Raw genomic sequence first — 16,094 nt, 5'->3', positions numbered from 1 at the left:
TAGCGGGCTACGTCCGTTCGATCTTCGACTTTTTTATTTGGTTATGTCGATACACTCGTCTAGAACATACGTTCCAAATTTCAGCTTTGAATTATGTTTCGTTTGTTTGTGAGAGGCATCAAGGTTAGAAGTGTTTTGCGTGCTCCACGATTTGCTGCTGTCTAAAAACATGGATCAAAGAGTTTGCATTAAATTTTGTGTGAAAAATGGAATCAAATGTTCCAAAACACTTGAAATGCTGAAAGTGGCATACGGTGAGTCTACTTTAAGCCAAAAAAATGTTTACAAGTGGTATAAACTCTTCCAAGAAGGCCGAGAAGACACCGACGACGAACCTCGTTCTGGACGCCCCGGCACATCAACAACTGATGAGAATGTTGAAGAAGTGAAGAAAATAGTGTTGGGAAATCGTCGAATTACCATTAGAGAAATTGCTGATGATATTGGCATGTTATTTGGTTCGTGCCAATAAATTTCGACGAGTGTTTTAGACATGAGACGTGTGTCAGCGAAGATTGTTCCGAAATTGCTCAATTTCGACCAAAAGAAACGTCGCATGAGCATCGCCCAAGAGCTACTGAATGACGTCAACGATGATCCAGATTTACTCAACAGGGTTATAACAGGTGACAAAACATGGGTATACGGTTATGACGTCGAGACTAAGACTCAATCGTTCCAGTGGAGGCATTCTGGATCACCAAGACCAAAAAAAGCACGCCAAGTTCGATCAAATGTAAAGGTTTTGCTTACAGTTTTCTTTGACTGCAGGGGCGTGGTGCATCATGAGTTCTTGCCACAGGGTAGAACAGTAAATAAGGAATATTACCTGCAAGTTATGCGCAATTTGCGCGAAGCAATCCGCCAGAAACGTCCGAATTTGTGGAAAAATAAAAATTGGCTTTTGCACCATGATAACGCCCCTGCTCACACATCGTTGTGCTAAACCATCACAGTAACGATGCCACATGCACCGTATTCCCCAGATCTGACCCCCTGTGACTTCTTCTTGTTCCCAAAACTGAAGAGGCCCATGAAAGGACGGCGTTTTGCCACGATTGAGGAGATAAAGACGGCATCGAAGGATGAACTAAACACGATCACAAAAAATGATTTTTTGAAATGCTTTGAGGATTGGAAAAAGCGTTGGCACAAGTGCATTATATCCGAGGGGGGTTACTTTGAAGGAGATATAATAAAAATTGATGAATAAATAAATATTTTTTGAGAAAAATAAAAATTCACCTTACTTTTTGATCACACCTCGTATGTCTTTATTTGAAGCGACGATTCAAACATAACCAATGATCTTTAAGAATAGACAGGAAGAATAAATCGCAGAATTTGTTAACCGATTACAGAAATATTCGAAGTCAAGAACGGAAAATCCTCGGACATAGTGTTGCAAAAAATATTTAATCTTGATCAATAGAACTTAGCAAATGAATAAATAAGTCATAATACAAATAAGTACTGCCTTAATACTACTAAGAATAAGAATATTAGTTATTGTGCGTCGAGAATAAAAAGAAGTACTTCAAACTTTATAAAGCATTTATGTACGTAAAATTCGTTGTTGGAAGATCATGGTATAAAAAGTAGTTAGTGTAATTTTTATGATCAATATTCCATTTCATTAGTATGTTTTTCCTAAAAATACAGTAAATGTATTTATAGTATTCAAATAAAAATTCAAATAATAAACTGCACTACTTTCTTACCTGTGATATCTAAAAGTTTTAGGGTATCGACTATATTTTCCATAACATCTTCAGGAATATACGTTATCTGATTATTCTGTAGATTCAAAATTTCTAATGAATTCAATGTTTCGAATATTAATGATGGAAGTGTTTTAATCCTAAAATAAAGTTCATTACATCAGAAAATTATACAATTATGTTATTCGATTAATAATTTAATGGAAATTAAGAAAAGCATTAACTGATACATTATATAGAATCATCATATAAAATTAGGTCATAACTTGAGACTATTTTTTCACAATTATAAAATTATATAATAATTATAAATATAATTAATTACTAGTTAATCGCAAATCATAGAAATGTATTTGAGTCAGATATAAAATGTTTATTTGTTATAGAATAAAAATCTCTACAAAAATATTCAAGTTTTATATGCAGTAATGCATTAATTGAAATTTATGTAGTAACAATCGCCTTATAGTTCTCATGATCCCAGGAAATCAAGATTAATGCATAGAGGTACCTAGTTTACCTCTGCAGTGTTCCACGTAGATGTAATCTTTAAAGTCACAATTACAATAAAATCTAGTATAAAATATGACAAGAGTATAATAAATTATATATATTGAAATTCTAATTTTATGGTGTGTATCGGCCTATTCATTTATTTTTACATATATTAATGGGCAATAATTCTCAGTTCAGTCTCAGTTCAGCTTAGCTCGAGAAAGGATGTATCTGGATTATAGCTTGGCTTCGTATATTTTGAATCCGCAAGTAATGAATGTGTGCGAGCCGATAGGTTTTTCGTGCCCTACCAAAGGTTCCATTAACAGTAGTGCTAAGCAGTGCCCGGGTTCAAGTCATATATTCATCGTAGCTGTGCAAATAAAACACCCAAACTACGAGGGTAGGTTAATAAGTCCTTAGAAAATCCAATAGAGGCGGTCAAAGCATCCCAATTTATGTTGCACCAGCAAGCGTCAATATTCAACAGAGTGTTGCCGCAGTTTCAGCCAGATCTATCCAGTAGTTTCGTTTTTATCGTCGATCAAAGTAAACAACTTTTATTTCTTGTTCACAATATGTTAGATGCAGTTCATGGTGTATCTGTCCCTGTGTTTGTAACTGTTTACAATTGGGTAAATGAATTTAAACGTGACTGAACATGGACTGCAGATGAACATTGTCCAAACTGTCCTATAGACGTGAGCACTCCGGAAATGATCATTAAAATCCACGACATGGTGTTGAGTGATCAAAGAATAAAATTGCGTGAAAGAGTTGAGACCACAGGGGTTTCGAAAGGTACAGTCATATCGATTTTTCATGAGAAATTGGACATGAGAAAAATTTCGGTAAGATGGATGCCGCGTTTGTTTTCAGTCAAGAACAGACGCGGTCAAGTGGTAGCCGCTGAGGCCTTCTTGGCGTGCATCTACCGTAATCTGGATGACTTTCTGAGATGATTCATAACTGTTGATAAGACGTGGATACACGATTACACTCCTGAAACGAAGAAATAGTCATAACAATAGATTGTGAAAGGTCAATCTACTCCGAAGAAGACGAAGACAGTGAAATCGGTCGGCAAAGTTATGGCCACTGTTTTTTGGGATGCACGTAAAATTATCTTCGTCAACTATTTAGAAAAAGGACAAAGAATCACCGAAAAGTATTATGCGTCATTGTTGGATCGGTTAAGCGAGAAAATAAAGGAAAAATGTCTTTATTTGAACAAAATAAAATATTCTGTTCCATCAAGGCAATGCACGAGTGCACACTTGCTTAGTTTCAATGGATAAAATTAAGGAATTGAAGTTCGAATTAGTAGAACATTCAACGTATCACCAGATTTAGCCTCTAGTGACTTTTTTTTATTCACAAATTTAAAAATGTGGCTTGCCGGACAACGATTCACGTCGAATGAAGAAGTCATCGCCGAAACAAATGCCTATTTTGAGGGTTTTCAGAAATCATATTTTTCTGATGGCTTAAAAAAGCTGGAAGGCCGTTTAATAAAATGTATCGACCTTCAATGAGATTATATTGAAAAATAAAAAAAAATTACATACGCAAAACGTTTCTTTCCTTCTTTTTGTAAAGACTTATTGACCTCCCCTCGTAGTTTTGAATCCCCTAATTTCTTTCTATTTTCAATGATTCTTTTAAATTTTTTATAGCTTTATTTAGTTTGGCTTTATCCATTCGAGATCTCGTGTTTTGCCTAATTTTCCTTAGTTTCCTTTTTTCATTCATTTTTTCGACGACGTGATGAGGTATCGTGTTAGTTACTTGGCCTTGTTTTTGTGGTGAAGTAACTTCTGCAGCTGCCTTATGTAAAAGTATGTTGAAGTTTTCTATGCTGTTTTCAAGTTCTTCAGTTGTTTTAAGTGATATATTACAACAGATAAGATCGTTTATATAGTCTTTATATTTTTGCCAGTCTGTTTTTGAGTTATAGAGCTTATTTTTATGTAGTTTTTTCATAAGGTCTTCTTGAAAGTGAATTAGAACTGGGGCTAACAGCTTGCGCGTATGAAATGTTTGTGTTTTTAATATTCATGCTACTATTATCTTATTTTGATTGTTAATTGAGTTTAACTTCTTTTCTGTTATTGGAGGGAATAGTTTTTGCATTAATTATCTTCGGACATTATATTCTTTGTAACTGGCTACATGATGTCATCCACAGTTTACATATTTGACATATTTTATCTTTTCTTTTATTGATCAGCCCACTGTTAAGTGGCTTTTTGCGCATTTGACACAAGCGGGTTTTTTGTTGCAATAGTTTTTAGTGTGATAAAATCTCTGGCAGCTGGTACACTGGGGGACTTCCCTCTTTTTTCTTGGCCGTTCAAATTTTACCACTGTGTTTTGTAGCCTAACTTTATCATACATCTATTTGTTGTTTTCTTGAGTTTCTATTTAAATGAAAAAGAGTGGTAGTGGTATTTTTGTTTGGCTCTGTCTAATATTGGTAATGTTTTTTACTTTGTGGTTATAGCTTTCTATTTCTATTTTTAGTTCCTCCATATCGACAGAAGGATGGATATTTTTTAGCACTACTTTGTAATTTCTTTCCTGTTTTCTTTGATGGGTATAAAATTCAGCATTTTTCTCTTTTAGTATTTTTATTATTAGGTTGTAATATTGAGATGACAATGGTAGTATTATGATTTCATTGTTGTTCTGGATTTTAAATGTATAACTGCCTTTTTCTATACGATCAAGTTCTTCTTTTAACGGTCTTATGTTTTCAACTCCTATCACGAATATTGGAGGGGATTTGAATGGTTTGTCTTGGTTCAACAGTTCCTTAGATTATGGTGCATATTCCGACTCTAAATCTTCGAGTGAATTTTTTAACTCTACTGGCTTACCTAGCCAGTAGTTTTTTAATGTTGTTTTCTTATTTTTACTTTGATCTGTTGTTTCTGGACTATTTCCTTTTCTCTTCCGTTCTTTTACTTCAGTCCAAGCCTCCTTATATTGATTTTTGCTATCTTTAACATTTTCGTAATTTGCATTAATAGTTTGGGAATTTAGCCCATTGGCCCTACCAACCATTTATTTAAATCAACCGGCTATCACTATCTTTTAATTTTATGCACTTTAATTTAAATTTGTTTATTCGCACTTTCATTGGATTAGTAGATGAAATGAATTGCCTATACTTCCCCTTGTAGAAAGTTTACCGCTAATACGTCTGCACTCACCAAGAGCTAGATACTAACTGAATTGCAGCAAATAAAATTCATAGTCTATCAATTTATTACCAAAACATAGGCAGAGTAAAATCCGAAATCGATTCCTTTTTTCAATTTGTCAGCACTAATGCCAAAAAATTTAATATTATAATTCTGACTGAGTCTTGGCTGGATGACATGATAGATGACGCTCTGCAACAGATATCAGATCTGGCTACAAGTGTGTGAGGAAAGCTGTCTGTCGCAAAGTGGTAAGTCTAGGGGTGGAGGTATCCTTATATGGATTGAGAACGCTTGCTTGCATTTTACTTCTCTAAAAATTTTCAATTATAATTTAGAGCATGTGATCCTCAAGCTTGACTTTAATTTTACCTTGCTATTCTCAATGGTCTACTTGCCACCGTTGTCGTCACTGCTTACTTCGTCCTTTCCTACCTCTATGGATGATTTCTGCTCTACTCTGGAGGGTATTGCACAGGCTTATCCATCTGCTACTACACTTGTGGTTGGAGACTTCAATTTTCCACGCTGCACTTGGTCCATCTCCAATAGTCTGGTATTCATTGATGGTGTTCTCACGAGTCGTGACATCTCCTCATCAGCCCATTATCTTGAATGCTGTATGAACACTTTACAGTGCTCTCGACTGGCTTCATCAACTAATAGTGTGGGGAATATTCTGGATCTTGCCGTCTGTAGTGAGCTTGTAGTATTAAGTAATCAATTAGATCCCTTGGCATCATCAAACAGCTTCCATGAATCATTTATTATTGAAGTTATGCACGTCAATTTTCCTCCGCCACTAACTAAAAGCTCTATAACAACTTTCAACTTCAATAAAGCAAATGACTAAGCCATTAATGCAATGCTTTCGGTAATAGATTGGAAACACTTGTTTAAGAATAACTTAATGCAAGTTAACTGTAACGTTTGATTCTATCTTACGTTAGTAAAGTAAATACGAGAGTGGTCCGATAAGTACATAGCCTCACCGCCCGATGGCGCCACTCTCACAAAAGAAATATTCTATCACGTAGTACAACCTTCTCGATGCTTACTGTCAAGATTTCAGCCGGATCAGAGTTATAGTTTATTTTTGAGAGCGTGTGAAAACAAGTGTGTCCGTTGATTTTTGAAAAATGGAAAAAGAGCAGTATCGATCGGTGATTCGATTCTTGTTTTTGGAAGGGAAATCGCATAGCGAAATCAAACAGCGCTTGGATGCTGTGTACGGTGACTCTTCTCCTTCGATGGCGACCGTCAAAAATTGGTTTAAGAGTTTCAACGTGGTCGCACGTCGGTTTTTGAAGAGCCACGTCCAGGTGCTCCGAAAACGGCTACCACGGAGGATAACGTGACAAAAATTAACGATCTCGTATTGGCAACGATCAACGATTGAAAGTGCACGAGATAGCTAAGATCGTAGGCATCTCAAAAGATCGCGTGATTCATGTCCTGCATGAAATTTTGGGCATGAGAAAGCTGTCGGCACGATGGGTACCGCGTTTGTTCACTCCGGATAACAAGCGCAACCGTGAAACAACTTCAGAGCAATGTCTGACGCTGTTTAAGCGCAATCCGAAGGAGTTTCTGCTTCGTTTCCTGACAGTCGACGAAATATGGATCCACTGTTATACACCAGAGACCAAGCAACAGTCAAAACAGTGGACTTTACCCGGCGAAAGTGCTTCGAAGAAGGCGAAGACTGCCCCGTCGGCCGGAAAGGTGATGGCCACCATTTTCTGGGATTCACAAGGTGTGATCTACATCGACTACCTGGAGAAGGGCAAAACAGTCACAGGGCTATACTATGCCGAATCATTGGGCCGATTCGACGTCGAATTGCAGAAAAAACGGCCCCATTGGGCGAAGAAAAAAGTGCTCTTCCACAACGACAACGCACCGGCTCACACCTCCGTGTGTATCGAACTAAAAGGAGACTATGTTGAATAATAAAACGCCACTTTTCCAAAATTTTCGTTTCTCTTTTGTAGGCTAAGTACTTATCGGACCACCCTCGTAGTTCGGACTCTAATTGTTTTATTTATAATCGCGTTTTCGAGAGTAAGCAAGAAGTTGACACGTGAATGCTCTATAAGTAATTATATTTCAATAATCACTGAATAGCGAACACAGTATTCGCTGTTTCGATGAGCCGTTTAAAATACAATTGAGTATTGTTGCATCTATCGAGGAGAAGCCCGATAGCGCCGGAACGAATATTCAATTTAATTTCTAGGCAATTATATATTTCAGAGAGGAGATAAGAGAGAAAGTCTTATGAGTTGAGTGCTTAGATTATCGTAAGGAAAAGGAGTTAGCAGGCTAACCACTGAATAATGAAATCAATCTCAGGAAATAGCTGAGTCTTTATTTCGTTCAATACTCGCGCTACTAAGCAAGGTAGAATAGAAATCCTCTTGCCGCAGCAACGAGCGAATTTATACTTGCGAAATTGGTTCCTTTCTACGCTTGGTAGCCCGTACAATGCTATTTTTATATTAGCATAAACTTTGTACAGGTTTTGCCGCAAAATGGCTTGATGGCAATTGAAAATTAGTGATTTAAAAAATCAAGTATAGAATAACAAATTTTTTAATATAAGTCGTTTCTCTAGGAAAAATCGCCTTTTAAAATTATAAGTGGTATAAGTTGAATATTCAAATAACACAGAATTTACAATACGATTTACGGAAAATTTTTACATAAAAAAATCACTTGTGATAAGTGGAACAGTATTCAAAATAAAAACGACTAACTTAACAATCCATTTTTGAATAATAATTGAAAAACGAATTTGTAAGTTCCTCTTTTAGCCATTATAAAATCAACAAATGGGTAACAATCGTTATCATTAATTTTATAGATATATACAGTCGAATCGCTATCTCACAACGCAATTTTAATTGCTTAAATAAATTATGAATTTTTTATTTATTGATATCTCAGTCAAAAATCAATTATCAAAGTGTCAAATTCTTGCTTTTCTGTCTTAATGTGCTACGATCGCTGTTGTATATTCGAATTTGATATATATTAATTTGTTGTAAAATTACTAGCGATATTTACTTGTAAATTATATTAAACTAACAAATACATATTTAATGACTATAATAACTTGAGATTCGAGATCAGCGTATAAAAATTGACTGAAAAATGCTTTTGTACATTAGAAAAAACTTTGCAATTGTCGATTTTGCATTGTAAACAATAATTTTTCCACGCTCGTGACGTCACTCTCCTTATATGGTCTTGTTTTCGCCGAATTGCCCTAACACATTTACATGTATGTGAGAAAAGCGCCTTTGCTCAATTATCGCTTTTCTTTAGTTTTCTCGTGCACGGCGGGTTGTTATTTTGCAGTGGGAGAAAAGGCAAATTAGAATGGACCGTTACAGAACACTTCTGTCGATCTGTTCTACAGTACGTTGTCTGAAACCATTACTTGCAATACATCATTCATTAATACCTCTACACCGAACATGCCCAAATAGAAGTCAATGGAGCTGCGTGTAGCTGTTTCTAAGAAGAGGAAGGCTCATTGCTTATTCAAGTCATCTGGATGTGGACGGACACTCTTGGACTTTAGGTTCTTAAGAATACAGTGCAAGCGTCTCTTTCGATGAGATTTTGATATATTCATCAAGGCCACTGAAGAGTCTTTGACTTCCGATCCTAGAGAATTTTGGAAATTTGCCAATCGTGATAGTGGCCGTTCTGGATTTCCGGATAGTATATTCCTTAATGACGTCACAGTAAACCGCGGTCTGGATATGGTTAATTTTTTCACCACGCGATTCACTTCTGTTTTCAATTCGTCTCCTGTTTCTACCGATTTCTCTGGTACGTTTGACTCTCAGTCATTGGCGCTACTGTGGTTTACTATTGAGGAGGTCAAGAATGGTCTTGGTCTTATCAAGTCTTCGTCTGGCGTCGGCCTTGATGGCATTCCATCGGTATTCTTTATAAATTGCATGAATAATTTAGCACAGCCGCTGCTCATTACTTTTAATCTTTCTCTCCGTTCTAGTACCTTATTATGTAAGCAAGCTTATATTATGTCCGTTTACAAAAAACGTGGTGATAAACGCAATATTTTCAACTATCGCCAAAAGCGAATATGAATATAATAATATATAATATGAAATAATTGAATATGCTTTCTAAATTATTTGATCGCATCGTTTCCATTAAACTTTCATCCTTCCTCATCCGACCAATCAGTTTTTCCCAACATGGTTTTTTTAACTCTCAATTACTACTAATCTTGCTGAATTCATAGAATGCTTGGTCGATGCATTTGGTGATGTACCCAACCCAATCCAGGTAGATACAATGTACACTGATCTCAGCAATATATTTGACTGCGTCAATCACGCCTTACTGTTATCTTAATTCATGTTCTATGATGTTTATGGTCCCATTCTTTCATGGTGTTCCCCATATCTATCTAGCCGTCAGTACTCAGTCAGGCTTCAGCAGTTTGTCTCGTCCGAGTACGTATACGGCCTTATCTGGCGTACCACAAGGCTCTGGTCCGCTGTTTTTTATCATTGTCATTAATGATGCAGTTAATGTGATCAAATCCTCTAGGATCTCTTTTACGCAGACGATTCAAAATTGTTCAAGTCTGTCGGTTCTCCGACCGATGCACTGGACTTACAATCGGACAAGAAAAGATCCAGGATGTATGCGTGAAGAGCTTATCTATCTTTTTCGCGTAGTAAGTAACTCTCTCTTATCTTCAGAAAATGCCACGCCTTTAAGCAGCGAAGCTCTCTTATTGCTATCTATAATGCTTTTGTTCGAACAAAACTCACGTTGCATTTTTGATCTGGACCCTTCGATACGACATTCACTCCAGATCGCTTGAGATCACTTAGCATCACTTTTTGCGTTTCTTGTACAGTAACGTTGGTCGTTGTATGAGTTCTTTTTCTTTCGACTATTCAATCGTAGCACAATCATATAAAATACCATCTATATCATCATTTATTCAGAACCAATCCGCTCTGTTCATCTAAAAATTATGCCATAATCTAATAGATTCATGCGATCTTTTCAATCTTATCTTTTACATAATCCCATCTCGTGTTTTTCGGTCTCGTCACGCCACCTTCTTTATCCATTCCCGCAAAAGTATCCTCAACCATATTTCTGTCATTGATCGTACAATCTCTCATCTCCCGTAGATATCGATTTAATTAGAGTAGGTAAACTAGAGGGGCATCAACTCAGAGGGGTACTAGCTCACTGAGTTGAAGCGTGTGAGTTGAGGTGTGTGCATATTCACCTCACCCCCCCCCCCCCCCCCTCCCGATCGGCCCGTGCACTGTCGATTCACCCCCCCCCCCCCTCCTACTGAGTTATACCGATGCGTTCTACGCACTCCCCCCTCCCCTACTGAGTTGATCTGATGTGGCGTATACCGGTGCGTTCTACGCACTCCCCCTCCCCTACTGAGTTGATCTGATGTGGCTTGATCTGATGTGGCGTGCGTTCTCTGCATTTCCCCCTCTCCCACTGATTTGATTCCTATGCACTACGCGCGTGTTCTGTGTTACGCGTTTTGATTGTTTTATTGTGTGTGTGTGTGTGTGTGTGTGTTAAAAATGTTTAGATTTATCTGAAAAAAAACAGACGGATCGGGGGATCGAACGCGCGTCCTTCGGATCCGCAGGCCGATGCTCTACCGCTAGAGCTACAGCCACTGTTACCACGGGCAATACCGTATTGTGTATACTGGCTACACACGCGATTGATATGTGGGGGGCGGCGGCGCCGGCGGCTGCTGCTGCTGCTGCTGGGGAGGGCCCAAGCGCTAATACAATAAATTTTAATAAATGTTATAAATAGATATTTATTATATAGATATATTATTAATAATTATTTATAAGAAAAGACATTGTTATTAATAATTATTTATTATATAACAAAATATAAAAAATCTACAAAAAATACAAAAAATGTACAAAAAAATACAAAAAAATGTACAAAAATGTATAAAAAACTAACGCCTAGTTTTCGCCATCATCATTATCATCGGCGTCGTCGTCGTCGTCGTCGGCGTCGTCGTCGTCGTCGTCGTCGTCGTCGTCGTCGTCGTCGTCGTCGTCGTCGTCGTCGTCGTCGTCGTCGTCGTCGTCGTCGTCGTCGTCGTCGTCGTCGTCGTCGTCGTCGTCGTCGTCGTCGTCGTCGTCGTCGCCGTCGTCGTCGTCGTCGTCGTCGTCGTCGTCGTCGTCGTCGTCGTCGTCGTCGTCGTCGTCGTCGTCGTCGTCGTCGTCGTCGTCGTCGTCGTCGTCGTCGTCGTCGTCGTCGTCGTCGTCGTCGTCGTCGTCGTCGTCGTCGTCGTCGTCGTCGTCGTCGTCGTCGTCGTCGTCGTCGTCGTCGTCGTCGTCGTCGTCGTCGTCGTCGTCGTCGTCGTCGTCGTCGTCGTCGTCGTCGTCGTCGTCGTCGTCGTCGTCGTCGTCGTCGTCGTCGTCGTCGTCGTCGTCGTCGTCGTCGTCGTCGTCGTCGTCGTCGTCGTCGTCGTCGTCGCCGTCGTCGTCGCCGTCGTCGCCGTCGTCGTCGTCGGCGTCGTCGTCGTCAGCGGTGAAAAATTTTGCTATTTTGTACCGCGGGGCGCCGTCGACGGTTTCATCCGTGACGCGCAGGCGCTTTTTCCCCGCGATGCGGAGACTCTGCATGAGCGCCGTTGTGGATAATTCCGCGGGCGATCTAGAAAGCTGCCTACTCAACGGAGCTGGCGACGGCGACCGAGAAGGCTGGCGCACAGCGGGGGAATCTTCGGGACTGCTCGACCGTGATGCGAATAATCTTCGCACCATCTGTCTGACCGGCCCGTTCCGATCGACGTGCCGCCTGCTGCCGCGCTGCGGTGGTGATTCCACCCACTGCGGCTGCCGACTGCAGCGACCAGCGACGCAGTGTGCGCACTCCCAGCCCCCGCATACTGGCATGGTGTTGTTGTGATCGCCGACCTGCAACAAAAAAAATGAAAAAAAACTTAGAACATACTACTGCCGATTAAAAAAAAAAGAAAAGAGAAAAAAAGAATCATACCTGTTCTCGTTGGCGGCAGGACGTCTCTTGTATCGCTGGTGGTGAAACTAAGTTCACCAAGAGCGGCTGTTGTGGTGTTGTGATGTCGATCATCATCACGGGTGCTCCTCGAGGCGTCACCAGGTCGACGCATGTCACGCGTCGTGATGGTGGTGGTGGTGGTGGTCGACGCGAGACAATCACCTCGCAGACCATCTCCACGTCGTCGTCGTCGTCATCAGACCTGCAAAAAAAAAAAAAAAAAAAAGATTCTTTATTTTGAAAAAAAAATCATTTCATATATCTATCTGTATAATAAATATTCAACTTACACATTCACCGTTGAAGATGATCGGGAGCATGGAGACGGTGGCGGTAATTGGAGTGGCGCTGTCCGATGCGTGCTGTAATCGGAAACACTTATATTTATATTATGCCGATAACGCGACTACGACGACGAAAACCGGACATCGCAAAATAAGAAATTTTAAGTACGCGAGAGAAAAGAATGTTAAATTTAAAATTGGAGTATATACTCTCTCTCATATACACACGTACATACATATTATATAACGAATAATACTTTTACATTAATAAATTGATAAATTATCTATATAAAATTTTATCAATTTATTAATACAATATTATTAGATATATAATTGTGTTATTAGTATACAGAAAAAAAAGAACAGAACCTCTTTTTTTAATTTAAGAACATATATGCTCTTATTATTTTTAAAAAATTTATGTATAAAAAAGAACAGAACCTCTTTTTTTAATTTAAGAACATATATGCTCTTATTATTTTTAAAAAATTTATGTATAACTAATAACATTTTATTAGTATAATGGTATTAATTATAAAAAAACAGAATGAGAGAGAGAGGGTAAAAAAGAATGAAAAAAATGTACTTACAATATTGAAGGTGGAGGTGTCAGCGGCATCCGAATGGTTGCCGCTTCGTGGATGTCGTCGTCGTCGTTCCTCCTCCTCGGCGAAGGTGTTCGCGGCTGCTCGACGACGACTTCGTCCACCGCTGCTTCTTGCACCGGTAAACCGATCAATCCGAAGACTTCATCTTCGGAAAGATCGATGTCCTCGCCCAACGCCTCGATCGCTTCATTAAGTGCGTCTTGCCACGACGCATCGTCCAAGGAAAACAAATTTTCCACCCGTTCTTCACTCATTTTACTAAACACTTCACAACTCCACGACAAAAAAATCACAATGACGTATCGTTGCAAGGCGTTCGAATTTTTATTCATCTTTTGAAACACTAGCCGCGTTTCGGTCATTGGTCGAAGATTTGGGAGTAGGGATGCGAGATACGCGACAGCACTGATTTTGTCGCACGCATAAGACAATCATAATTAGTGGTGGGAGTAGCTAATGAAAATGTGATTAGTGCGGAGAAGAGACGCCAATGTGTATTAATATAGGATCGCGATAGCGCGTACGCTCTTTATTTCTCACGCAACGGACGAAGAGTAGGTGGTGGCAAGCCGTTGGCAGTGACAAGTTGCAGCGAACGAACGATCGGCCCTTTTCTGGGCCGCTTTTTTTTTTTTTTTTTTCAAGTTGACGAAGCTGTACAATCCCGACAGTTAATCGATATCATGATCAATTTAAAACAGCACTTTTCAGTGCTAAATTTTCAATAAAAAAATTTATATTATTTTTTTATAAAGCAGCACTTTTCAGTGCTATTCAAACGTATGGTTAAATATAACATAGACTAACTATTTGTTCAATAAAAAAACTTATATAATTTTTTTAAAAAATCAGCACTTTTAAGTGCTATTCAAACGTATGTGCAAATATATCGTAGCCGCAAAGGTAAGTACTAAAACAATAACAATTTGAAATTACGAATAAATTCAACCTTGTGTTTTTCTTTATTCTTACCCCCACCCCTCCCATTTTCAGCGAAACAAGCAGGTAAGTATAAGGTAAGTATTTTTTCCCTTTTCTGGGCCACTTTTTTTTGCAGTGCTAAATTTTCAATAAAAAAAATTTATATTATTTTTCTATAAATCAGCACTTTTAAGTGCTATTCAAACGTATGTGCAAATATATCAGTGCTAAATTTTCAATAAAAAAAAATTTATATTATTTTTTTATAAATCAGCACTTTTCAGTGCTATTCAAACGTATGGTTAAATATAACATAGACTAACTATTTGTTTAATAAAAAAAACTTATATAATTTTTTTTTAAAATCAGCACTTTTAAGTGCTATTCAAACGTATGTGCAAATATATCGTAGTCGCAAAGGTAAGTACTAAAACAATAACAATTTGAAATTACGAATAAATTCAACCTTGTGTTTTTCTTTATTCTTACCCCCCCCCCCCCCCCCCCCCCCAATTTTCAGCGAAACGAGCAGGTAAGTATAAGGTAAGTATTTTTTTAATTAGTTAAAAAATATACACAATAAAAATAGTTCGTTTAATTCAGTGTACAAAATAATACTAAAAAAAAACGATAATTTTTTTTCCTAAATCATAAAATAATATACAGTTAGTATGCACTATTTTTAGAAAGAGCGACAATAACTCAGACGGTAGAGCACTGTCGTATAGATGCAAAGGAGGCTAGGTTCGATTCTCCTGTATATCTATTACCGAAAGATTATTACGAGAAAAAAAATTCGATAAATAATTAAAAATAATTAAAATATCGTTATTAAAAATAACAACAACAAAAAAAATGTCTCTAAAAATCAGTGCGTATATGCGACAGTTTTAATATTACCGAAAGATTATTACGAGAAAAAATTCGATAAATAATGTTACTAATTTTTTCTTATAGCGTATTAGATGTAGACAATTAATTATTTATATGTAAATTGTCAACAATTAAATTCAACAGAAAGGATAGGTAATTTCTTCTCAATTAAAAATAATTAAAATATCGTTATTAAAAATCAGTGCGTATATGCGACAGTTTTAAATGACGTCACTCGCATAGGCCGTTGAGTCAATTCTCCACAAGTTGTATGCTTTACATACGCATACGCGTGCGCACGTGTATGTATAACTCATAAAAATTAAATGAATTTTTTTATGCAATGTATGGCATGTATGGAATGAATGGAATGTATGGCACGTATGGCATGTATGGAATTTTTTAATGGAGGATGGAAGGGGAAATCTCAATCGTTCGTTATAAAAATGAGCTGCATCTCATCAGCAGTTGCATTCGCATCCAGAGTAAACTAGTGTAAGGTGTGAAAGAAGAAAGGTTATACGAACATTCTACAATGAGCTCCAACAAGATTGACTATAGGTAATTATTTGTTTTATTGTTTATAGAATACACTTTATATATTTTTTTAAAATTTTTTTATTTGTGCAGATTTGAGCAAGCGAGGCTGGATAGCTTCACGTCTCAATGGACATGCGCACACGTACGACCAGCAGATCTTGCTGCGGCCGGCTTTTATTATACGGGGCAGATCGATCAAGTACGCTGTTTTGAATGTGGTATGGAAATCTGTCGTTGGGAAGAAGGTGACGACCCTATGACGGAACATAAGCGCTGGGATGGCGGCTGCCTTTTCATTCGTAACAGAAGTTGTGGCAATGTGCCGATCGGATTGAGCCCCGTACCGGTACCTCCTCCTCGAAG

The 16,094-nt window shown here is 38.1% G+C and overlaps 1 protein-coding gene and 1 long non-coding RNA gene across 3 annotated transcripts in view; both read right to left on the bottom strand.

Annotated features, from left to right (window-relative positions):
- The window catches only part of LOC131675319 (protein slit), a 1,191,763-nt gene that overhangs the window by 172,066 nt on the left and 1,003,603 nt on the right, over window positions 1-16,094 (bottom strand). For both annotated transcript variants that reach the window (XM_058954254.1, XM_058954253.1), the window contains exon 7: window positions 1,722-1,861. In XM_058954254.1, the coding sequence (XP_058810237.1) occupies window positions 1,722-1,861 (140 nt within the window). The remainder of the gene's footprint in view (window positions 1-1,721; window positions 1,862-16,094) is intronic.
- LOC131675321 (uncharacterized) lies at window positions 12,594-13,598 on the bottom strand. Its single transcript, XR_009303038.1, has 3 exons — window positions 13,380-13,598; window positions 12,796-12,867; window positions 12,594-12,707 (listed from the first exon to the last, which is right to left on the bottom strand). It is a non-coding gene; the product is annotated as an uncharacterized LOC131675321 (long non-coding RNA).

This window comes from Phymastichus coffea, unplaced genomic scaffold, assembly GCF_024137745.1.
Source record: "Phymastichus coffea isolate CEN01 unplaced genomic scaffold, Cenicafe_Pcof_1.1 PCOF00019, whole genome shotgun sequence".
NCBI lineage: Eukaryota > Metazoa > Arthropoda > Insecta > Hymenoptera > Eulophidae > Phymastichus > Phymastichus coffea.
This window is presented reverse-complemented; position numbering and strand designations above follow the sequence as displayed.